General features: G+C 35.5%; 1 protein-coding gene across 2 annotated transcripts in view; it reads left to right on the top strand.

The window, feature by feature from the left end:
• Window positions 1–26,315, top strand: part of MET18 (ARM repeat superfamily protein) — a 332,877-nt gene that overhangs the window by 107,858 nt on the left and 198,704 nt on the right. For both annotated transcript variants that reach the window (XM_089787438.1, XM_089787437.1), the window contains exons 9-10: window positions 10,038–10,124; window positions 10,263–10,995. In XM_089787438.1, the coding sequence (XP_089643564.1) occupies window positions 10,038–10,124; window positions 10,263–10,995 (820 nt within the window). The remainder of the gene's footprint in view (window positions 1–10,037; window positions 10,125–10,262; window positions 10,996–26,315) is intronic.

Here is a 26,315-nt window from a genome sequence, read left to right as displayed (position 1 = left end):
AGTGTACCCCTTAAGGTTCTTCTTGGATGGGAGACCTTCTATCCAAGGCCAGTCGCATATGCATATGTTGACATCATCAAAATACTCTGGCACATCAATCTCAGGTATTTTGGTCAAATGAAGATTATATCAATCTCAGATATCAATAATATAGAGATGATGACAATTTCAAGCATGTTGGTCAGATGGAGATTATTAATCTCACCTATCAACACTATACAGATTCCTTAATTCTAAGGCATGTAGGTCAGATGGAGACCATCAATCTCACATACCCACATTATAGAGATTATAGCAATATGGTCGTGTCAGTCAGATGGAGATTATCAATCTCTCATACCGACACTATGAAAATTTAGATCAATCTCTTCCCCCATAAGAAGCTCTATTGATTTCTTCTTAAATGTCACATAACATATCAAACTATTATCTATCTTGAAAAATTTACAATATCCTATCTATATATATATATTATAATTATAAAATTCATCTTATATATGAAGAAACTAGAAAGCTAAATAAAACTAAAATTAAGGAATACCTTATATATATTACCTTTGACTTATTTTACTCCCTTTCCTTGGCTTATTATATTCTCCACGTAGGAAACATAAGGGAATTCCTTCCTTAATTCTTCCCTTTTTATTCCTTCATATTTACACTTCATTTCATTTGCTGGAAAAAATGTTTGTGTAATTCGATGGATATTCCATTGATTTTTGGTTTTAGCAGCCGAAATGGAGAATGACATTCCCTTTTAAATTTTGAATCCTTCTATATTAAATGTGATCTCCATATTATTGTTTTTTCTCATCCTTTTGTATTTTGGGTTAACATTTTTATAGTGATCCTACCACTCAAGGGGTTGTGTCTTTTGACTTTAGAAAGTCAACTGATGTGGTACCAATTTGTTTATTATTATAATATTATAATGATAGGTTAGACTAATTTGATGTTAGGCATATAAATTGAATTATTATTTATATTCTAATAAAAATATATAATTAATTGAATTTCTAAATAATTATTAATGCATTTAACATATATTAGATATTACCAATATATATATTAAATTATAATTATATGTTTATTGTGTTTCATTACTAGACAATTCTTCTTAGGTTTGGGTTATCTAATATTTAAGGTCTTTCTAATATTCAATTCTTTTAATTGATTTCTTCATTTATTATATTTAGGGTTATTATAGTCCCCTAATTAATCAATTAGATGTAAATATTGCTTCGTGCAATTTCTACTATACAATACATTTAGGAATAAATTGACGATGTGTTTATTTATTTATATTCACACTATTGTGATCTCAAATTAAATTTTATAGTAGAGGGGATATTACATAGTTAGAAACCCTCCCATGCAACTGATACTCTCAAAGTTGCTGAAGTATGAAGTGCAAGTTTTGCAGATTCTCCTTTTCAGTTTTGGAGTAGATTAGTATGTCATCTAGGAATACGAGAACAAACTTGTGGAGACGATCATAAAATATATTGTTCATTAAATTCTAGTGTTACACTGGCGCGGGGGTGCGAAGGGACGTCGAGATGAGTTTTGGGTGCAGGAAAAAAAAAAGGCCTCAATTTGGAGATGGCGGGGGTGCGGCTATGGGGTGCAAAGGAGGGGGGAGGGGGGGAGGTTGCATAGTATACATATATGATTCAAAATATAGTTGAATATAGAAAATTGAAATGCGATTCATGAACCATAAGTTCAAACTTGAAACTTGAAACTTCACAACCATTACCAATGACCATTGAACTTTAGTAAAATTATAAATACTAAAACTTTTAAACATAATAATGATAATGATAAATAAAAAATATAAACCATACATAGTACGGTGTACCGTGTAACTCAACCATTGACTATTAAATTATCAAATGACAAAGATGAAATATTCAAAATTCATTGCTCAAATATGAATAAAAAACATTCCCATGCTTAGAAAAACAATAAAAAAAGGAAAAAAGTTTTGATTTATTACTTTTCATGCAACATGTCGGCCGCACCCCTCGCGCACCTCGCACACACCCGTGTGTGCACCCCCGCACCAAGGACGCACTCTCGTCCCACCCAGGTGCTCCAACCAGTGTGGCAGCGTTTTGGCCGCGGTGGGGGTACTCGGGTGGATGAAGTACTCGCACTAGGGGCGTACGTGCACCTGGTGTGTCGGGTTTTTGACCCGGGTATGCACACCCAGAGTACACTGTTAAATTCATGAAAGCTGCTGGGGCATTTGTGAGTCCAAAAGGTAAGACTATAAACTCGTAATGACCATAACGAGTATGGAAGGCCATTACCAGTCAACTTTGATAGTTAGGAAGTTGTATGCTGCTCTTAAATTTTATTTTCAGTTTTTGGTTTGGAATCCAAGATTCGTAAAGGGATCAATATATTTTCAGTAAGTCACCCTACTAGGTTAGCTTAGCATCCTTTTTCAGCAAAATAACTCCTTTGCAATTTGATTTCAATTTTTATGCTGCTTGTCCATTTTTGCTATTTGGGTGTAATATTGAGTGATATTTAATATTTTCACTAAGGTTGCCTTTTTAGATTAAAGAGAAATTAGGCACCTCAATGGTATTTCTCTTAGAAGCTGATGCGACCTCGTGGAGGTGGGAGATGATTCGACTAGAAGCCGTTGCAGGAGCGGAGGCGACCGAAAGCAAGCTCAAACGCATCTGGGAGCATCCATGGGCTTCCAAAAAGCTAGTCACCTAGAAACATTGTTTTATGCATTTCAAATGTTTTTTTTTTTCATTTTAAACACCATTATGCCACATGGGGAAATAGATGTTTTAGTCTATTTTTTCCTTGCAAACCCTAAAATGGCCCTAAAAGAGGCCATTTGACCACTATTAACTCCTTTTTGTTTGCAGGTCCTCTCTTTTCTCATTTGCTTTGCATTTTTGTATTTTGGGGGAAAGTTGATTATTTTCTAAGAGGATTGTTCATAGAGCAAGGGATAGCTTCCACAAACAAGTTTTAAGCAACTAAGGTCAGCATTTAATCCCATTCTTGTGTTCTTTCATGATTTGTTTTGAGATTTGGATGAATTTTTTCAAGTTTGTGAAGATTTTTTTCAAGTTTTTTTGATATTTTTAGAAGCAAAATAAAGCTAGAAGTTTAGCAATCGATTTAAATAGTTTCTATCATATTTTTGCACTTATTTTCTTGATGGTCATAGTTTTTTAAATTTAAATTTATTAATCTCTTATAGATGGTCACCACTGGTAGTCAAAGTTTAGTGTGCCAAGTAGTTTATAGCAAAGAACTAAAACTCATAATCAATTCAGAATCAACAAGGCCTAATCGACTTGTTACTTGACAAAGTAAATAAAACCCTTGAAATTTAGAGATTTTAACGATTTGAAACTTATTTCATGCACTCTTTATTAAATATAACTTAAACACACGATAACATCATCAAATACAAGCTAACATACATAAACAAGAAACATAAATGATAAATCCATCACATACGTAAAATGTAAATTGTGGTTGAAGGAAATAGGAAACATAATCATTTGACATAGATATATAGAATTATAAATGTTGTCAAATCATAAATGTATGTAAAATCCATGCAATCAGTGACATCAAATGTTCCATGAAACACGTATATGTAACAGTTTAGTGTAAAATGCACTGTAACTTTGAATAAGAGTAGGTTGATATCTTTACTTCTAATCATTGGAAAATTTTAATTCTTTTGATTTTGTTAGTGCATTGAATTATCTTTCCATTGGTTTCGATCTCATGTTAAGTGGCTTTGTATTTGAGGAGAAATGGTGAGTCCTAGAGCAAGAATTCATTGAAAATTAATGACTGTAATTTTTATTGCTTTGATAATATGATATATGATATATCTAATGTAATGAAAGGTTTTAAATGTCACACATGACTAAAAGAGGTTTAAGGAGGATCTAATTAATCTTCTGAGAATGTTGGAGTTCATGGTATGTTCGATCAAGGAAGGCATTCTTGATGTTATTTGTAATTGTATATCTTATGTGTTTTCTAAACATCAACATCTACTAATCAAACAATACTTTTTAAAAATAATCATAAGTCATAATTGAGATGCAACAAACAAGCAAAAAAATATAATAAAATAAATTTTTTTTTGCCAAGTCATGAGGCACATAACTCGACAATTTAGGCAAAAATCGCCTAGAATCACCTAATTGGGCGATTCATGGCAATTTCTGGCAAAAAATCGCCGAGCCAATTTAGTGAGTCAAAAAATTGACTAGTTCAAGCCGAATTGTTGAATCGCTTGAATCAGACAAATTGCAACGATTCTCGTTTCATTGGCTGATAGTTTTAAAGTTGACATGGCATCTCCTTTATGGAGATATACTACAAGAATATCACAAGTTTCCGGAGGTGGTTCCTATATTTGGAAATGTAATTATTGTCAAAGTAACAAAGGCGAACAATTCAATGGCTCTTACTCTCAGATAAAACTTCATTTTATGGGCCTTGCTGGTAAAGGGTTTTCAATGTGCAAAGGCATGGATCGGAAGGGGTTATCTAATGCCCAAATAGCTTCATTTGTATAAGAACAAGAAACTACTGATAAATTGGTAAAAAGGTCAAAACAAAGTTTTTATCAACCTCCATCCTCAAAGAAAACAATGTGATTACCCAAGGAGCCAATTGTATCCTCCAAACACCCATTCTTGCAAGTACCTATACCGGAAATGGAAGAGGAAGAAGTAGAAACTATTTCCTAAAAAAGAGGTTTATTGGACAAAGTATTTAAAATGGAGGCAAGAGAGCTTGCTAATCAAGCCATTGCACGATGCATACATGCCAATGGTCTTCCTCTCAATTTGGTGAGATCACCATATTGGAAAGAAATGGTGGCAACCATACTTAAAGCACTGGATGATTACACAAGTCCTGGATATGAAAAGGTGCGTACTACTATGTTGACAAAAGAGAGGGTTGTGGTAGATAGAGCTCTCTGACCAACTAGAAATTCATGGAGAATTTTGGGTGTTTCTATTGTTTCAAATGGATGGAAAGATACTAGCGCATTTGATTAATGTGATTGTAGTTCACCCAAAGGGGCAGTGTTCTTGAAGATAGTTGATTGTGAAGGTAAAGTGAAAGATTCACAATTCATTTTCAAAATTCTCATTGAGGCCATAGAAATAGTGGGTAGTGAGAATGTAGTTCAAGTGATTGCAGATAATGCAAAAAATTGTAGGGGTGCAAGTGCTTTGGTTGAGGGCCGGTATGACCATATTTTTTGGACACCATGCACTGTACCCTCCCTAAACTTGGCAATGCAACAAATTGGCACCCAAATAAATTAGGTGAAGCAAATTTACCAAGAGGGAGAGGAGATACAAATGTTTGTGACGAACCACCATATATCACAATTCATATTTAGATCATTCTCTAATTTGGAGTTGCTAAAGGTAAATTCAAATTGCAAATTTGTATTTATTAAATACAAAGTTTCAAGTTTTATTTGTGTAATTAAATTATTTGAATATATTTTATGTCATGTTCAATATTTATTCACATATTGTTATGATTTACTTGGGTGGTTGAGACCTTGTTCGCATCTCTCTCTATTGTTATGAGACGACTTGTCAAGGTGCAAAAGGCATTAAGCCAAGTGCTTATTTCAGCCCAATGGAGCATATGGAAGGCTTCAAATTCAAAGAGGGAACAAAAGGTCAAGGCATTGATCTTGGATGCCAGTTGGTGGGATCGTGTGCAATTTATGTCAGATTTCACAAACCATATCATGACTATACTTCACTTTTCTGATTCAGGTCAGCCTTGTTTGGGGGATGTATATGATGGTATGGGCAATGGTTGAGAAGGTAAAACTTTCAATAGAAGAAGATGAGCCTGACCCCACAAAATGTGAAGCTTTTGCAATCATTCATCATCGTTGGGAAAAGATGACTACCCCATTGCACCTCCTTGCATATGCCTTATCTCCAATGTACTATAGCAAGGAAGTACTTTGTATACCTGATAGAGTAGCAGTTTATGTGGATGAAGAAGTTGCTAGTGGGTACTACAGAGCTTTTGCAAGACTCTTAGTAGATGAGGACACTCATAAAAAAGTTAGACTGAGTTTGGATTATTTGCTTCGAGAACCAAACTTAGACCTCTTGTGATAAAGGAACGATGTGACATTGGAGCTATCACACGGTGCTACCTCTATGGTCAACCTTTCAAGTATCTACAGCCTCTTGCATTCAAAATCCTCTCTCAATTAAGTTTTATTTGTTTTTAACTTTTTTTTTACCACGTGTATTCTACAATTGTTTAAATTGGTTTTCATTTTTATGTTTTAGCTTAATAAGTAATTTTGTAATTGCGAACATTGTCTAGGTTGAAAGTTCTGCTGCTGAAATGAATTGGAGTACATACTCCTTTATCCATTTAATAAAGCATAACCGGGTGGGCTCTAATAAAGATGAGCCCTTGGTTTTCATTCATACCAACTTGTGTCTTTTGTCACGTAAGGAGGATCACTACCAAGAAGGGGCAGCCAAGCTTTGGGATGAAGAACCCGAGTGTGCAAAGTTGGATGACCACAATCACAAATGATGATTCCGATAACATCATATCATGAGACATGGTGTATCTAGCGTGGAACTGTTTTTGGTTCAAATGATCTTGAACTTTCAACAGTTGAAGAAGATGGAGATGATGAGTTTTTTGCGAATCCATATGATTTGGATTAGGATTGGTAAACATTGAATGATGAACTCTATTTTGATTTTGTAGTTGTGATATTGGACGATAAACTATTTTTTGAATTTGTAGCTGTGATGATTTGCTGATTTGGATTTGGAATGAACATAGACGCATATGATATTCATATCATTGATATGATTATATTTTATAATCTTATTGTGTTTTTGAATATGTATTGGTGAAGTTACAAGGTATCAAAATGTTTTAATTTTCTATATTTTTTTCTTTTCTTTGCATATACATTGTATAACTGTGTGTGTGTGTGTCTCTCTCTCTCTCTCTCTCTCTATATATATATATATATATATATATATATATATATATATATATATTTATATATGTATCTATATGTATATGTATGTGTATGTATATGTATACACACACACACACATGCATCCATACAGATCCACATCCCCTGAAAAAAATCCCTCATCTGCTTCCGCATCTGTATCCGAATCAGTAACAAAGGTATTTCTGTTTGGAAAGAGAATGGAAAATTCAAATAATGGATGCTTAAAAGTGAGTTCAAGTGCCAGAAATGTTTAGGAAGTAAATCAAACCACCTTTTAGAGGTAAAAGGCTTAATAAATTAATAGAGTGATTTCGAAAGAAAGTTTTTGGAAAGCTCCATAAAATGCTTCTAAAAAGGGGAATTGAGAGCTCACTGAGAATGCAAAGTTTTCTAATTTTTGATATTTCTCTGAGTTTGGAGATTTGGATTTGGTCCATCTCAGCCTTCCTAAGCACGAAATACCTCTTGAAGAAGTCCAGTAAAGGTAGTGTAAGATATACTCTAGCTGTTATTTATTGGAGATTACTTACAGGTATTTCACAATGCATTTATATTTATTTTTCAGAGCGCTGTGTGAGTTTTAAGAGTTATTGGACACATTTGGCAGTGCTGGCCATACCATTCCAGCTACCCTGAGATTCACATTTTTGCTTATATCTTTGAAAATGAGACATACTATTTTGGGTATTGTTTTAAAGGTTTTTCAATGGCTAGGTGATGATGATTTGGTATTTATTTTACTATCTCGAGTTGCCCCATGTTTACACTCCAACTTGAGTATTGGTGTGTGGGAATTTGTGAGGTATTTTCCTGTGTTTGAAGGTCTCAAAATCTTCTTTTGGAGGCATCTAAGGGTTCCAAAAAAAATTGGATCAGTTTGGAGGGTAAAGAAGTCACTGAAATTTCTTTTGTGAATTGCCCCTGTGCTTTTCCTTGTATTTGGTTTTTCAAGCAGGCTTCTGACTTACATTTTCCAAGTATTAGAGGCTTGTTCTGTTGGCCTGTGCATTTTGGTATGATTGAAACTATCAGAGAAGACCTGTATTAATCTTTTTATGAGTTTTCGGTTGTGAATTTGTAGACATTTCAGACCTTTAGCATAAAAAATACACAAATATCTGAAGGTACTTATGCTTAGTCTATTTACTAAGTGCATTGATTGCAATATCCAAGTTGAATGTCAAAACATCCCGATTTTGTGAAGAGCAATTTATATGGTTCATGTATTTCAGTTTTAGATGATGTTAATCTTGCCCTTCTAAAGACATGTACCAGCTTCAGTATTTATTAATGGTAATGTTAGATGATTTCAGTATTTATTTGCATCGTCAGTTTCATGGATCAGTCCAGAACATCCTGATTTTGTGAAGAGCAATTTATATGGTTCATGTATTCGTGCATTGATTGCAATATCCAAGTTGAATGTCAAAACATCCTGATTTTGTGAAGAGCAATTTATATGGTTCATGTATTTCAGTTTTAGATGATGTTAATCTTGCCCTTCTAAAGACATGTACCAGCTTCAGTATTTATTAATGGTAATGTTAGATGATTTCAGTATTTATTTGCATCGTCAGTTTCATGGATCAGTCCAGAACTGTAATACTAAAATACCAGCTAATGCATCCAGTTTGAGGATTGCAAATTGTTATGAGGATGCATTAGCTTCAGTATTTGATGTTAATGTTGGATGATTTCAGTATTTATTTTCATTGTCAGTTTCATAGATCAGCAAGTTAATACTTTTTGTCAATAACTTTATAATAACTGTGTGATGAATTTTTTTTAAGGTAAAAATGCAAAAAAATATTAGTAGCGACCAGGGCAACATGCTACAGAATGTCTAGAATGTCCGTCTCTCCCTCTTACACTTTTGAAGCCTCCATCATGCTCAGTTTGAAACCCACCATAACATGTGCAGCTGAAATACCCACTAAAAGGAATGTTTTGATTGTATTGTAGGCTCACTATTACAGATTTTATTGTCTACGACTTGAATCATTTTGCTTGCCCTGGCTTGCTTGCTCAATTGATGATAAGATAATCAGATAGGGAATCTGTAAATGTTGACAACTGTAGATGTGTTGAGAACATTTCTTCCAATCATGACTTCGAACAGTGCAACCCTAAAATCTGTACACATCTATTTGATCTGTAAGGTGACCACAGCGAGCATATTCAGGTGCCAAGTAGCCATGTGTACATACTATTTGTAGGTTGAGGGGTGATTACCATTATGTGGTCATCTATGCCATTCTATAATCTGGAAAACAGATGTTCATTTTGTGATATTACTCTCAGGATTCAACTGTGTAGTTTATGGGTCAAACTCATTAAGCTGATTGATAATGCTTGTTGGATATTAGTTACAGTTTGAGTTTCTGTTAGATGTGTCCATTTTGAATTTAGATTGGGTATCAACCCCTTCTCATGAAAATACTTGCCCTCTCATGTATCTACAATTCTTTACTAGATATTTACCTATCAACCTATCTCTTTATCATGTGCATCAGTCATTTAGTTCAATGGTTAATTATTCATTGTTACTTGTGCTTTACTATTACCACAGTAATGAACATACTCTGATATTTGTGGATTCTGGGGTCTGAGCAACCTTTTGTTGACATTTTTGAGAAAAAATTGAACAAAAAAAAATGTTTTAAACATAAGTACAAGACTGATCTTATGTCTGTTGAATTTTTTGTTGATTGCAGTTCAAAATTTTTCATATCTTCATTATAAAGTTAGATATGTTTTGTTTTGGTCACTTAACATTATTTTTGTTATTTGTATTTATTGTAACAGTTTGCTACCCACCATCTCCTCCTCTCCAAGAAAAAAAAAGAAAAAGAAAAAAAAATACTAGTGTAGTCTGTGAACGATTTTTTCATAAAACTATCTTGGCCATTAGAACCTTGCGTTAAATATTTCTTCAAATTATCAAGTTTACTTTCTTTTATTGGATTAGTATTGATCATGAAAGCTATTCTTACAGGGAGCTTTCATGTCAACATCTCACTTTGCTCCATTTTGCGTCGCTTTGCTGTTAGACAAACTTTCTTCAAGTCTGAACACGGCCAAGGTGGGTAGAATTACCAAATCAAGTTAGAATACTGATCAGTAGGTTCATTTTGTACTTGGATGGTGTACAAGATGGTAGAGTACTACTTAGAATATTGGATTGTGGTTGTACATTGAAGAAATTTACAAACATGTACAGGTTGATTCACTTAAATACCTTGGAAAATGTGCTGCTGCTTATGGAGTTGATGCCATGTCAAGCCATGCTACACAAATATGGGCATCTTTGAAGAGTGAAGTTTTATCATCCGCACTTCCTGTGTCTCTGGTAGCTGGTAAATCTGGGTTTGTGGAGAATGAGGTGGTGGAGGAGGCTTTAGCTTGTTTGACACAATGTATTTTTGCATTTCATAAAGGAAATGACACTGGAGTGCTACTTCAGCTAGTGGTTCAAGATGAACAAGTAGAGGAAATATTTAATACTGCATTAACCAATCTGAGTGGAATGGTTGTTCCTTCAGAAGACAAGCTATCACAATTGCAGCATCTGCTTGGGAAGGTGCTATCTGCTGCTGCAAAATCTTCTCTATCTTCTTGTCATGTTGTGTCTCAACAGTTCTTGCCACGGCTTGTCAATACCATTGACTTATCATTGAATTCAAATGGAAACAATGCTGTAAAATATTCTGCAACAGCTGGTGCTCTTTCTATTTGCCATCAGATTCTAGAAGCAAATCAAATTTTGGCAGAGCATATGGCTTTGCAACAACATCATCCATTGGATAGCGACGTAGAAGGCTCTTGGCTAGCCTTGCTTCAACATTTATCAGATCCATTAAAAAGAATTTTTGTTTCTGGTATACTGACCCAGAGCAGCAGCGCATATCAAAAACATGTACTTACAATGGAAAATCAGATCATTCATTTAGGAGGTATTTATTTCAAATGCTTTGGATTTTTGGTTAGGTGTGTTAAAGCATTTATGTGTAACATACATACAATTGGTTACTTATAAATGCAGAGGCTATGGATGCTGACTAATGAGAGTTAGGTTGTACTGGTTTGTTGCTTTGTTATTATTTAACTGTGACTAAGACTGGTTTGTTTACAGAAGATATTTTTCAGTGGTAAAATTTATATTTCTGTGTACATTTCTTCAATAATGTATGGTTGCTTCAATTTTTTTTTCTCAAGAAGTTAATCATGAGGGACATTCACTCTGGAAGTTTCCTTGATTATTTATTTCTTTGTCTTTCAGAACCTTGTTTGGTAAATGTATCAAGTTAGGTTATGGTTCTGATACAGGTTCCAGTTCAGGTTTGGGTTCGCATAATTTTTTTGGGAAAGTTCTGATTCTGTTGGTATATATATGAATACTTTCATATATATATATCATAGATTCATACATGTGACATGTTCAATGTTCATTCATACATGTGACATGTTATAATAGTAAGTGTGATGCTCTTAAATCCATAACTGCCAGTAAAGTTATAAATAAAATACCTCATATATTTATATCTATAATTTGCAAAAGTCTCAAAACACCTTTACAGAATGAACTTTCAAATTACAAGCCAGATTTCATATTTAATATTCAAATTCATCTTCATCATCATCATAGGAATCAAGGTCAACATTTGGTTCAACTACATTCGAAGCACAAGCTGTGCCACTCACTATGTCTGTGTCGTGTGGAAGAGCTGCCTCTTGTTCATCTATGGAGAGTTGGGTAAGTTGTGCAACTGTTGCATCTAAATAAGCAGACACAGGGGCTAGACTTCAATTCCTTTTCACACCCTCACGGAAGTCCAGACTCTTATGTGACAATTGGCGAAGGTTGAAGTGCATTAGATCAAATCCTTTTCTTTTTTGCACCCAAACAATTGTGCTTGAGTGCGTGGATGAAGGAGTATGTACTCCAATTCCCCTTAGCTGAAGAAGAACTTGCAACCTGTTGAGTTTGCATATTTAGTATTTAATTTCCATATGATAGAATCATATTTAGATGTAAAACAATTAAAAAATTAAAAAGCTACATACTTGGGAGAGATCTTAAATCACAAGAGGCTGCAAGAAGATGGAGCTTTGACCCTGTACATACCACCATTCATCATCATCATCCTATAGTGAGAATGAAGAGCAGTAGTCTCCTCGTAAAAGCCCTGGTGGCTCTACCCTTGTTCTGCTGGCAATTGCAGGAACAATTCTTTTGCAAAATTTGTTTTGTTATTGACTTTTGAGATTTTTTGCTTTTTCTTTGTGTTTTTTGATGACATAAAAAATAATGTAGGAAAATAAACTCTCTTGCAAATCAATGCAGAAGTATTTTAATTTTCTCAATAATAGATGTTTTATGGAATTTAAGAAATGAAATTTGTACATCACTAAATGAACCTGGATGCTAACACAGCTTTTGGAAATCATTAATTATTGCTTCAGATCATCACACAATACTGAAATTCATCTGGTCGCCTATCCCTGTGGCAAAAATGAACCCAATTTTGGCATGTTGGGTCTTAGATCACAGGTGTTGTATTCCTAAGGTTCACGTGGTCTGTAGATTGGGAACTGCTTCCTTATAGAACCCACACTCTGTCTATATGCTGCAATTTTTTCTGTTTGGTTGCCTATGACAATGCTGCAAGTTATTCTCTGAAAAAATTAGTTGAACTCCTCTGAATTATATACATTTAATCACAATCATGACTCTTGGACAAAGTTATAGATGTTTGCAAAAATCTATGGAGCTCTCGCCTTCTCTGAGTGCTAAAATGCAGGAAGAATTGCATTGTTTCAAGTTGTACTTACTGAAATCCATGCACTCCAAAAAACTTCTCATTCATGATGTCCAACTTTCAAATGCACAAGGAATTGGATTTTCAGCTTTGACTTTATATAATTCTTCTCAAAACAAGTTGACCAGGTAGCTTCTCATTCACGTTTTTCATAACTTAAGTGCATCTGCTTTTGATGAAGGTTGACTTTCATAATTAATAATTAATTCCCTTCAAGACTAGGCACTCATATTCCAATCACATTAACTAGTCATTGAATAAAGATTTGATGCCAACTTTAAAACCCTATAGTGAACCATTATAAAGTATTTTTAATAAAGTGAAACTTCATTAATAATTAATAATCGTGAATTCGGTCGAATAAATTCCTCCAAGAAGTTAATCTAGATATTTACTACCAAAGCCAAATACCCAAGTGCCCTACCAAAAGTGGTGACTGAGTAAAAGTGACTTACTATAAATAGTAAGTCCCTCAAAATGAGTCAAACAATAAATGCAAAGGAAGGGACTTGATCCCAAATAACATTGAAGAGAAGTAATGTCCCCATTGCTTAGTAACAACTCAAGCCAAGGGCTCTCAAACCAAGATTGTAGCCCACAAGGGTCCAAATGATGGGCTAACAACTCAACCATTGATTCTGGCTTGAAAAGGGACTTTATGGTCATGATTAATTGAAACTCGATCATGACAATATTTTGAGTTTCACCAGCATTATATATCTTTGTCAATCCAACCTTGTGGCCAACAACAACTTCTGCATCTCTATATTGTGCCCATCGTCCTTGGTTGGGAAACCATTTGTTGGCTATAAAACCTTGGTGACAAAGCATATGTCAAGACATGTAAGGGGGTGGTCATCTTGTTTCAATAATCATCAATAATTTTTAACACAATTTTGAAAAATGTATTTGTGTTCCTTGTCCACTATTATTATTTTTGTTTTCTCCACCTTGGTGTCCATGCCATCATAAATTTCACCCAAGCTGGGCGATCAATATCAACGTTCCGGATCATGCTCATGATGGGCTTGGTGAATTCTGAAACATATTTTGCATGATCACACCATACATCGTCAAGGATCAATGCTTTTACTTTCTGGGCTCTTTTTGTTGTGTGGCTGGGTTTTCCCCTTTAGATGGAAGGGCTTTCCCGGGATAATCTCACGTGTCTCTTGTATCTATTTTGCTCTTCCTTATTGCTGTTTATCTTTTTATTTTGGCAAACCTTAACATGGTATCAAAGCCAGCTTTGATTACAACAATGAAGGAAGTCTGTTTTCTTTTCGTTATATTCGATGAATTTGGTTTTTTTAAAAATTTATGTAGCTCAAGTAGAGTTCATTTACTTGCATCTGTTCTTTATATTTCTGTCATATCTCAAGTTCGACTGCGAAATTTGTTAAAATTAAAAGTTTAAAATAAAAACTTAAATATAAAAACAAAGTTAAATTACATTTAATAACTTCAAGCAAAAGAAGGACTTGAATATTGGTTGTCTCATGTAATGATTAGACGCAAACATTTGTATCTCCTTGGCTTTTCTGTAATTTTTTTTGATCCATTCAATTTGAGTTACAATCTTTTGCATAATTAAATTGAGTGAGTAGATTGTAATGGCATTAGAAAAAATTGATTATATGTGGCCTCCACTATAGCCCTAGCTGTCCTACAATTTTTAGCATTGTCTTTAATGACTTGGACTACATTTGTAGCCCCACCATCCCAATTGATTCTATGAGGATATTGGCAATGAAATTGCATCTTTCACTTGCTCCTTACCACCCGCTTCTTTCAACAATGTCGGTCCTTTAGAGGAAATTGCTATTACATTGATCAATGGCCTATTCTTGCAATCTTCCCATCCATCAGAAGTGATGGACATACCTATTTTTGTCCATGTATCCTTGATAACTCGCTATTGTGTGTCTACCAAGGCTTTCTCCTTCGCCAATGAGGTGATTTGTAGTTTTTCATATCTGGGACTAACATAATTAGGAGTTGTATTGCAGGTAGTCACCAACTCCCACCAATGAGGTGATATAACAAGGTTGAATGGAAGCTCACTAGCATTATTGCAATGAGCAACACTTTGATCAGCAATCTCTCTAATTTCATTATTGAAGGTTGCATCCAACGGGCCTTTTTTTTGTGTAATAATTTATGGTTCAAAAGGTGGTGGCATTGGCAAGAAAGGATATGCTTGTCTTGTCCATTTCCCCTTGTTCTCTAGGATATTGTAGAATTAGATGATTTGTAGTTCGTCTCCATCTTTCCCCTCACAAGGTTTCTATCCTCTTCTAGTGGTGGGAATGAAGTGAGCTTTTACTCGAAAGTATGAGCTTGAATATTTTGCATTGCAGTGGTTACACCACCAAAGAAAACTTATACCACCAAGCAATGCTCTAATCACTATTGTTTAATGCTAAAGTGGTCAACTTGCATCAATTTTAAAAGGGTTTCCTTGGGCAATTGAACTAGAGCTTCCACATCCAGTTCCAATCATTGTGTGCGACTTTGAATAATGAACCTAAAATGGAAATGAAAACTCACTATGTAATGTCCCCTTTTTGGGACATTAGGAAATTGAAAGACATATTCATATAATATTAAAATTGATTATGAGAGTGTGAATTAGAATTAAAAGGTCAGTTTAATTTTATAAAGTGGACTAAAAGTAACAAGGAGGGATAAGACGAAAAGAGAGGAAGGGAGTCTAAGAGTCATAGCTTTGAGGATTAAAAGGAGAGACACTCATTCATTTGGATTATGGTTGGTTTATGATTCAGATTTTCGTTTCTCTCTTGCGAGAGCTATTCAGAAAGCTTCAACTTTCATCTAGTGTGAGGATGTAAACCCTCGTGCTGGTAGACAGTGGACGCAAACCCATTGTCTATGGAGACGTCACATAAGGTGTCTTGTGTGTGCTTACTGGTTCTTTTCTTAGTAGCTATTTTGACTGTAAAATTGTGTTTAAGATTGGACTTTTTGAATGTTGATTATTGTATTGCTGATGTATAATGCAATAACATATTTCAAGGTATTTTATGAGAATCTATAGTTTAATATTGTTTTAGAATAAGGTAAAACGAGTTTTTAGGGGACCCAAAACCCCTTACAGCTAGCAGAAAGATATACGAATAAAGTAGCCCAGGTTTTACAAGGACCTGGAACCTAAAGATCTCAAAACATCAAAAAGCTAGGTTTTATAAGGACCTAGAACCTACCAAAAAGAAATTCAATGTTCAAAACCAGGGTTTACAAGGATCTGGAACCTAAAATAAATAGTTTAACAAAACCTGGAAACGAAACAACACCAGGAAAACTAGGACGAGCAACCCAACTAGATTTCAGAACCAACAATTAAACTAACTCTTTGATAACCTTCGTCGATTCCTTACTAGCCTCCACAGTACCCTGAAGGGTTTCTTCTACAGCAACACTAGGACCAGCAATCGCAACATTTAGTGCTTTGTCTAGTTCTTTTACTAGGGCCACCCGAGATCTTGACAACAACAGCTTAAATAATCTCCTCATTGCTTCTTTTACCTATACTTGCAATTGGAAGTAACCATTTCCATACGTTGCCCACTATCCTTTACCAGTTGGTGTAATTCCATTTCATTGGCCTTTAACCTCTCAGGGATGTTTCCTACTTGATTCGCCAACTCGACTCTCTTTATTTTCTCTTCATCCAGTTCTCTCTAGAGCTCTCCCATTTTTTCCTTAAGTACAATAATTTCATTATAGAGCTACGAATTGACTTGGATAGAAGCGTCTGCTTTCAGCTTAGCCTTATGTAGAAAAGACAGCTTCACCGCATTATCAACTTTGGCCTCATCATCAGACCTTTTCTCCAAATTGGTAGTCACTTCTTGGGTGCCCTTCAAATGTAACTGATTTTCATTGTTTAAAACCTCTTGAGCCATTATCTCCTTCTGGTTCTCCTTATTCAAATTCTGCTCTTTAATCACAAGGGCTTTACCCTCTACATTCTTCTCCTTGTTAGTGTCCTCCATAAGCTTGACATCCATTATCTTCGTTTTATTAGGTATAGGCCTTTCACTTAGAGTCAAAATTTTCTCATTCTAGCCCTAAGGTTCTGAAATCGACTTTGACTCCATATTCCCCTCTTTGCTGCTTTCCCCATTGTTTAACCAAAGAGATACCTCGACTACTAGAATACCCATCCAGATTTGAACTGAGATCCCCAGTCTTCGTTTCATGCTTTGCATCTTCACTTTTCTCAGACTCCATAGCTTCCTCATTAGCCTTTTTAGTTTTCTCAATCTTACTCTCCTTTTTACCCTTATTGTCGCTACAACCCTCCTTAGTTTGGACAATGTTGCTTCTAATTTTCTAGCACTCATCTTATGAAGAGGCTGATTCCCAACCGATATCCTCTTCTTTTCCACTATAGGTGAAAGGTTCTCCGCATTTTTTCGACAGTAATTTTCAATCAACAAAATAAGCCCTTCATGGAGGACGTGCCTAGTTTCTTTCTATGGGCTTGGAGACTATTCAACAAAGAAAATCTCAAATAGGAGGGAAAGGACAACCTATCCTTATATCGAAAATGGTTCAAAAGTACAAAATGGAATTTATGAACCCTTTTCGATCTCCCATCCAAAATAAAATACTCACGGACACAAGATAAAACATCTTGCCATATTACCTTAATCAGCTCATGGTCGTAGAAGTCCCCATTCTTCACAAGCTTCTTTTCCTCTTCATTTTTGAATTTCAAGCCCTCCATAGCAAGACTAGTAATCTCTGCTATAAACTCCTTTGTTAAATCCACTGTTGGCCCATGAAGAGTAACCCTCTCCTCAGACCAATTCTTGAAGATAAGATAAGATTATTAATGTCCAACAAAAGACCACAAAGGGTCTATGGGATTGAGAGTTACAACCATGAAGTTGACAGCATCAAGAGCACCAAATGGTGTCTAGATAAAAGCGAATCAACAAGAAACAAGAAATAAGAAAAGAGAGAGGCCAAGCCAAAGACTAGGAGTCCTTCCTTGGCAAAAAGAAATCAGTCACAAAGGATAAGACTGTGAGTAGATAGGAGCCCTAGACTGGACTATCGTTGTGAACTCGTGGAAGAATGTTGCTGACGTAAATAACCGCTGTGGGGCCTGACAGATCTAGAATAGCCAATAGAATTGGTAAAACTCGATGGCCTTTTCACACCCCGTAAAGGAGATAAGGGTGTGAAAAAGGCAGTAATAAGCTGATCAGAGGTATGTTGGTGAAGAAGTAGTGACTGTAAAGTACTAGCACGGAGCAAAGTGGCCTCTTGAAGATAAAGAACAAGACATTGTTGGTGACAATAATGGAAGAAGGCTGAGAGAGAACAACAATCTTGTAACAGACAATAAAATCTCCCTCTAATCTCATAAAAGATAGGACATCAGAAGATAAAGTGACTCTTGGTCTCGATCTCATCAAGAGTACACAACTTACAGATATGTTCACCTCTGTCAATATGATGATCGGTTTGAGCATGAAGAAGGTGAGAATCAACTTTGAATGACCCCAAAGAGATACGCAGGACCTGACACCATTGTCGAGAAAGATAACTAAGACGAACGATAATCCCATCACTAATCTCCAGAAAATGTTTCGCATAGAAGGACATCCTTGGACGTAAACCACCATGAGGGATAGTCCAGGTTGTGGTAATATATTGTCTGTAAATATCAAGTCTAACATGCTCATTCAACTCCTGCTGAGATGGGAGGAGATGAGTAGGAGCATTCAATGAGAACTGATAAGGAGGAAGATGATCAATATCAATCCCAATCGAGCTCAGTAGAGAAGATGCCTGAGCATACGAGCAACAAGCCCGAGAGCTAGTATCAGAACTCGCAGTAGCAACAAAAGAGCAATATGCTAGATAGGAGTATCTATCATGTTCACCAACTAAATCCGCAAAACCATGTAGGCGATGAAGGAACCAAATCAGATCAAATATGGCTGCAAGACTAAAAGGATGAGCACCATATACGCTGTCACTTTTCCCTTTTGGAGAATCTCCCATGCTGCAAAAAAACACGTGTAGCTTTCCATTCTTTGCAGCCAGAGGGCTCCTGATTCCTTGGCTCTTCAGCCATAATGCACCTAGCTTTGTAAATTCTATAAAAAATAGTAACTTTCACGTAAGAGAAAATATGATTTACCTCAAGAAATCTATTCACCCAGAAAACGTGCCAAGTTTTCTTGATAATAATGAAAAGTTACTTCCTCGAAATACGATAATAGTCCATTATAAAGCCACCACTTGCCATAATAACCCATTAAATCTTACATAATCTTTCCTTCAATTGCATTAGTCATATCATAATTAATGATCGCCATAAGCTCACTTTCCTTGTTGAGGTTATCACTCCGTGTCAACTTTTCGCCTGTGTACACTGCTTTATTAGCTATCCAATTAGCCACTTTATTGCCTTCTTGGAAATTATGAGATATGAATACTTTCTCAAATTTGTTAATCAAATTTTTAATTTCCATAATACTACCATCAATATTCCACATCACCATATTCTTATTATTCAACATATTAATTATATTTAATGAATCTCCTTCCAGCCATAAATTCCTATAACCAGTTTCCATTGCCATTCTGACTGTGTAAAGAGCAACAATAGCTTCTGCTTTATGGCTAGTCAAGTGACCGATAGGTATAGCCACAACATCCACCACTTTGCCATAATGGTCCCTTAGGCCTCCACCACACCTTGCTCTTCCAAGATTCCCGTTAGCAGAGCCATCAAAATTAGCTTTCACTCAACCTAGAGGAGTTGAACTACATACAACACCCTCTCTGTGTTCATTTTGTTTAGTACTAGATCCTGTCATTTTCAATTGATTGTTAATATACACATCATCATTATTTCTATTCTGAGATATAAAGTTCTCTTTGATTGCCCTGATAATATTTTGTCCCACCACCCAATCAGGAGGTTCTTTTTTTTTGAAGATTCTGTTGTTCCTTTCTTTCCAGATGCCCCAACATAGATGGGGGAGAGATATATTCCACAGGAAACAAGTGTCAGGTCTTGTCACAGGACATTTCCAATTCTAAAAACACTCAGCAATATTACTAGGCTGAACCCACAAAATATTCCAATATTTAGGAGTGATCCCCACACCTTCTGGTTGTAGCTACAATTCATGAATAAATGGGTAATGTCTTCAATTTCCATTTTACATAGGGAACATCTGTTCACTATATAAATACCTCTCTTTTGAAGATTATCTAGAGTTAAAATATTATTTTGAAGCATAGTCCAAAAGAAGAGATTAATTTTGGGAAGACCTATAATCCAAGCTCTAGCCTATAGGGGAGGATTGGTCTTTTCCTCAGATCTAAACATAGATGAAACCTTGAAGAAACCACTAGGTTCTATCCCCCACACTATAGTATCCTCCACATTATGATAAAGGTTACAAGAATTGGGGGGGTTTTAAATACTGTAAAAACTGTGGCAAAACTCAGCAATATTTACCCACCCATTGATAGTCCAGTAGTTCACCGCATAATCTTCAAAAACCTATTTACATCTTAGTATAGGAGTGATATCATCAAAGTCATCCAACAATGGATGATCCAAAAGCCACTCATCTTCCCAAAATCTAACTTTTCTTCCATTCCCAACTTTCCACTTACAACCTTTATTCATAATATGTTTAGATACTTGAACTACTCCCCAAATAGCAAAGGAATTAGAAATAAAAGGGTAAGACAGAAAGTCAGAAATAGATGGAGCATTATAAAGGAAATTATGTTTCTAAATTGAACTCTATACTTCGTCATCATGGTACACTCTCCATCTTTGTTTAGCCAATAGGGCTCTATTCATACTTCTAATTGATCTAATACCAAATCCTCCTTCAATCTTAGGTTTACAAACCTTTCCCCAAGCTATCAAGGCCATTCTTTTTTTTTTCTTCAGTACTAGACCACAAAAAAATTCTTTGAATTTTCTCAATAGCGTCTGCAAATTTAGCTGGAATTTTGAAGAGGCTAAGAGCATAAGTAGGGAGACTTTGAAGATAGGCCTTTAGTAAAGTAACTTTCTTGCTTGACGCAACATATTTCCTTTCCAACCGGCTAATTTCTTGTTGAATTTCTCCATGAAATCCTCCCAAAAGGATTCAAAAGGATTAAACTCCAAGGGAAGACCAAGGTAAGTGCTTGGAAAGGAGCCTATAGAACACCCCAAAATGTTAGCAATTTTCCTTTGCCTAAGAACAAGAGTATTAATAAAAAAGAGAGAGCTCTTATCCCAATTAATCAATTGCCCTGACACTATATAATAAAGATTGAAAACCTTTTTGAGACTCCTTGCCTCCCTCACATCAACTTTTTCCATAAAAATAATATCATCCACAAATTGTTTATGAGAACAGACAAGTGATTGAGAAGTAGGCCTAATACCTTGAATTTCCCCTTTCAAAACTAGACTCCCAATATACATCCCAGGACTATCAGCCATAATAGTAAAAAGAATAGGGGATATAGGATCACCTTGTCTCAAACCACTTAAGGGTTTAAAAAATTCAAATGAACTCCCATTAACTAAGACAACTAGAGAAGAAGTAGTAACAAGCTGCATTATAATCTTAAGACTTTGATCACTAAAACCAAATGCCAATAACACCTTTTGAAGAAAACTCCAATCAACTCTATCATAAGCTTTAGCTATGTCCACCTTCATCACAAAACCCTGAGAGTTAGAGAGAGATAAAGAATGAATATTTTTTGTGTACTACAATTATAGAGTTCAGAATTTGCCTTCCTGGGATGAACCCGTTTTGTTGATTAGATGTGATATTAGGAAGGATAATAAATAAACACAGAGTTAGGACTTTAGAGATAATTTTGTAAATAGAATTACAAAGGCCAATAGGTTGAAAATATTCAGGAGAATCATCTCCACTCTTCTTTGGGATTAGACAAAGGAAAGTAGAATTGATCTCCTTAAGCATTCTCTTAGCTCTAAAATTTTCTTTCACTGCATCACAAATATCTTTATCCACCACTTCCCAATGTTTCAGGAAGAACATTGGAAAACCATCCGGGCTTGGAGATTTATCTCCTTCAAAGGAACAAAAAACTCTATAAATTTCATCCCTAGAAGGAATAACTATCATCATTTTGTTCTGCTCATTAGTAATAACTTGAGGAATGGCTTCAAGGAGCTCCATCTGTGTAGTGCCATCAACATTTGGGTTAATAGAAAGAAGGGATGAGAAATTAAGACACCATTTCTCTAGAAATTTCATTATCATTAGTAATTTTATCCCTTCCCCTGGATAGGCTGGAAATACAATTCTTAGCCTATGTTTCAAAGTAGTTAGATGAAAGAATTTAGTATTTTGATCACCTTATTCAAGCCAAATGGACCTTGATCTTTTCCTCCAAAAGGTTTCTTGTTTAGATATAATATCATGGTACTTTGCCAACTTTTCATTTTTTTCCTTAACTAGTTCCTTCGAATAACCATCTGCCTAAATTTTGTCTTGGATAGTTTGAAGCTCAATTCTCAGATTAGATTTACTCTCAAAGATATTAACAAAAGAATTCTTATTCCATTCTCTAACCCTTTTTTTAACGTTCTTGAGTTTATTAGCAACGTGGAACAGATTAGTACCTTAAATCTTGATATTCCACCACTTTTTCAATAAAGAATTCAAGTTTGGATGCTGCATCCACAATTTCTCAAACCTAAACGTGAAATTCTTCTTGGCTTGAAAAGGCTCAGCCTTAAATAGGAGCGGAAAGTAGTCAGAGGCAATCTTTTGAATAGTTGAGAGGGAACAAATACAATCATTAGTCTAGTCCGGAGAGATGAGGACTCTGTCCAGGCAGACTTGAATGCAATCATCTCCAACTCTTATGTTACTCCAGGTAAAATCAATTCCCCTGAGGTCCATATCCATTAATCCTTCTCTATTAATGAAATCCATGAAATCCAATCTTCCTTCCAATTGGCTAGTATTTCCTCCTTTTTTTTCATGTTCATAGAGAGGAACGTTAAAATCCCCCAACATAATCCACTTACCATTGTAATCTAAACCAAAGTAACAAGAATCGGAATCGGATCGAAATCGGCAAGGCCGAATCAAATCGTGAATCGGCCATGAATCGGAATCGAATCGGCCATGAATCGGAAAATTTAAAAAACCCTTGAAATTTAGTGAGTAACTTATTTCATAAACCCTTTTATCGCTGATTTGATTCACCGATTCACAAAAAATCGTTTGGCTTGAATCGAATCGCCGAATCGCGTGAATCGCATGAATCGCCGTGATTCTTGGAACTATGATCTAAACTCTTAATCTTAGATATAGAGTCCCAAAACTTTTTTCTTTCAATTTTGTTATTTGGAGCGTATATATTAACTACATACTAGTAGTTTCCCTGAGATAAATTTTGGATCTTGAACGCAACAAAGTGCTTATTGGCATCCATCAAGGTTTCAGAGAACATAGATTTCTTCCACATGACCAGGGTGCCTCCTGAGGCTTCTTCAGAACTACTAGCTATAGGACCATAGTTATTAGAAGATTTCAAACTTTGAGCTTTACCTTTCTCCATCTTCGTTTCCTGGATCACCATAATATCATGTTTGTGATCCCGAACAAATTTTAACTACATCTAATTTATGGATGCTATTCATCCCCCTTACATTCCATGATATAATCTTCATTGTTTTTTAGGGGTATAGTCCAAAATAGTTGCTTGCTTTCCATCAGCGATATTCTGCAAACTTTCTATTTCTCTCTTATTTTTGGATGTCTTTCTACCTGATTTTTTTGGGGTTCCAACATCTGACTTTAATATTAGAGATCCTGTTTTCACTTTTCTTCTTTGAGTAGCTACTCTTGTCAACATGGTACGAGCTGTTGTTTTCTTTTCAGCCTTTTTTTTGTCCAGTTTTTTGTTTTAATTCTTCCTTGTCTACTTTTTGTTCTAGTTGGTTAGGACAACCAGGCTCAAGTACAACCAAGGAGGGAAATTTTCTCCATCCAGAGAATCCTCCACAAAGTTATTCAAAATATCTTCTAACTATCCTTTCCTTTCCTTTAGGATTTCTCCTTCCTCAAACTCCCCTAGACCATCCACATTACCTAGTTCCTCATCATAATTATGGTAAATGACCATTTGGTTTTGTATCCTTCCCGATTCCTAATTTTCCTAAGGAGATGATAAAAGAATCATCTCATTCATTGTCTTATTTCTTGCCTCATCTTGCATCTTCTGATTATGTTTAGTCTGAGAGCTGAGGCTTTTTTCAGTTTGTTGTCCTTTTGGTAAAGATTCTCTAGTTACTACTTTAGGTTTCCATACTCTTTTTGGAGGCTTTTTTTCCATCATCACCACCTTTTTCTTGGATTTTAGTTTCAGCAAACAATTTTTAGCCCAATGACCCGTTTTCTTACAAACAAAACAAGCATTAGGGAGATCTTCAAAAATAAGCTTGTGTGCCCATTTCCCCAGTTTTGAGTTAATCTCCACCTTTTGAGGAAGATCCTTTAGGTGCACTACTTTAACATAGGTCCTAGCACACAATAGTTCAGATCTAGAAGCAGCCATATTATCAATAACAATAAGCTTTCCAAAGGAACCAGCTATTCCTTTAAAAATATCTTCATGCCAAAGCTCCAGAGGGAGTCCCAGGAGTCTTACCCACACAGGAGTAGTGAGAAAGAACGCATTTGAATAGTCCATATTTGGTTCCCATTTTTTGATTAGTAACGAGCTATTACCAAATAACCATGGTCCACCACATAAAATCATATTTAGATCCTCCTTACAAGTAAATACAAAGGAGAAAAAACCTTTGGACATTAAAGCAATGTCAACTTGACCTTTGAGGGCCCATTTCCTTTTAATCATATTCCTTAAGGATTCTATATCTGGACGGACCCCAAGAAATTTCCCAACTATGGTTAACTCCATAGGAGAAATAGAAAAGTCAACTATCCGGTCTAGGACAAAAATTTGGAACTCACCTTTTTCGCATCAAGATTTGAAGTAATAGAAGGAAAGGTTGACTTACCTCCTAGTTTTTTCCCAAAGAGAGACAACCACATTCTTTGTCCAACTTCAACCTTTTCCTTCTTTGGCTCCCCATCACATGGTCCCTCGATATCCTTACAAGCCACAGAGGAAGGGGCCCCCTTTGAGTTGAGTGGGTTCCTTATAGGGGCAAGGATAGCAGTCAGAGAATCAAATTGAGGAAAGTCATAATCCCCATGCTTTCTTGAACCATAGCCCAACAAAAGTTTGTCTTCTTCCTGCTCCTGATTTTCAACCAGAGAACTATTCCCACTTGATCCATTACTAGAATCTGCAGCCACATTCCTTGCAAAACCATTGACAATCCGTACAACCAGATTCCCGCCCAAAACTTCAACCATCCCTAACAATGTCTACATTTTTATATTGTTGATTTATAATGCATCTTCATATGTTTATGTTCTGAGAATTATCTTGAGATAAAATCGGAAAAATATCCATTGGGAATATTTTAGTGGTATCAGAGATAAAAATCTTGCTAGCCTGTGGAGCTTTTTTAGAAAATCCAGTATAGTAGTAGTCCTGAAGTTTTCATCAGATGATATTAATGGTCAAATTTTCAGAACAACTCTATGAATGTGTTATTCACGATTCTGGATTGGAAAAGGGGTTTTGGGGTTGAGTTTTAAACAAACTTTGGGGGATTAATATTCTCAGTATTGGCGGCTTTTGGAAAGTTTTGAGAAAGAATCGAACTTGGCTATGAATTTGTGTCGCTCTCTAATGACTAATATATTCCATTATTTAAGCCATACTCTAAGATTAGCGACACATATTATTGCGGGGTTCCATATCTATTATGGAGAGAACTTATAAGGGAGGCACAATTGCAATAATTTATAAAGATGTAATCATTTGAACTTATTGTTACTTTGGTTTAGGCAACATATAACAAGTTTGAGAAATGTTATATAAATGGGTCATCAAAGACTTAAACCTAGTAATGTTGATGGTGAAAGACTTGAAATTTTGTTCCACCTCTGTTGAAGTTGTAGTCTAGGTGATACAAGACTTACTCCTTGCCGCATGAGCTCACATCTTACTTGTGCAGTGAAACAAAGTGAAAGAATCAAATGTTCCAATTATCACTTGCTGTGAGTTTTGCTTTGGTTGGTGTCAAAGATTGCAAGAAGACTAATATTGGATATCATATTAGAGACAACAGAGCCATGTCTTGACACAACCTCCATCAGTGAGAGTAATATTCAGTTGTAATAATTGAGAGGTGGTCCATTTTTTTAGATGTTTCTAGGTAGGGCATATTGGCATAATTAGCAATGATCTTTCATAGCCGTTTTTGGGCCGTTTGAATTGAGAAATAAATTTTCCCTAAAATATTTGAAGCATTGAGGATATAGAGG

This window comes from Cupressus sempervirens, chromosome 6, assembly GCF_028749045.1.
Source record: "Cupressus sempervirens isolate cs-2001-9-10 chromosome 6, ASM2874904v1, whole genome shotgun sequence".
In the NCBI taxonomy this organism is placed as follows: Eukaryota; Viridiplantae; Streptophyta; class Pinopsida; order Cupressales; family Cupressaceae; genus Cupressus; species Cupressus sempervirens.
The sequence above is the reverse complement of the archived record's forward strand: the minus strand, read 5'-3'. Positions and strand labels throughout refer to the sequence as shown.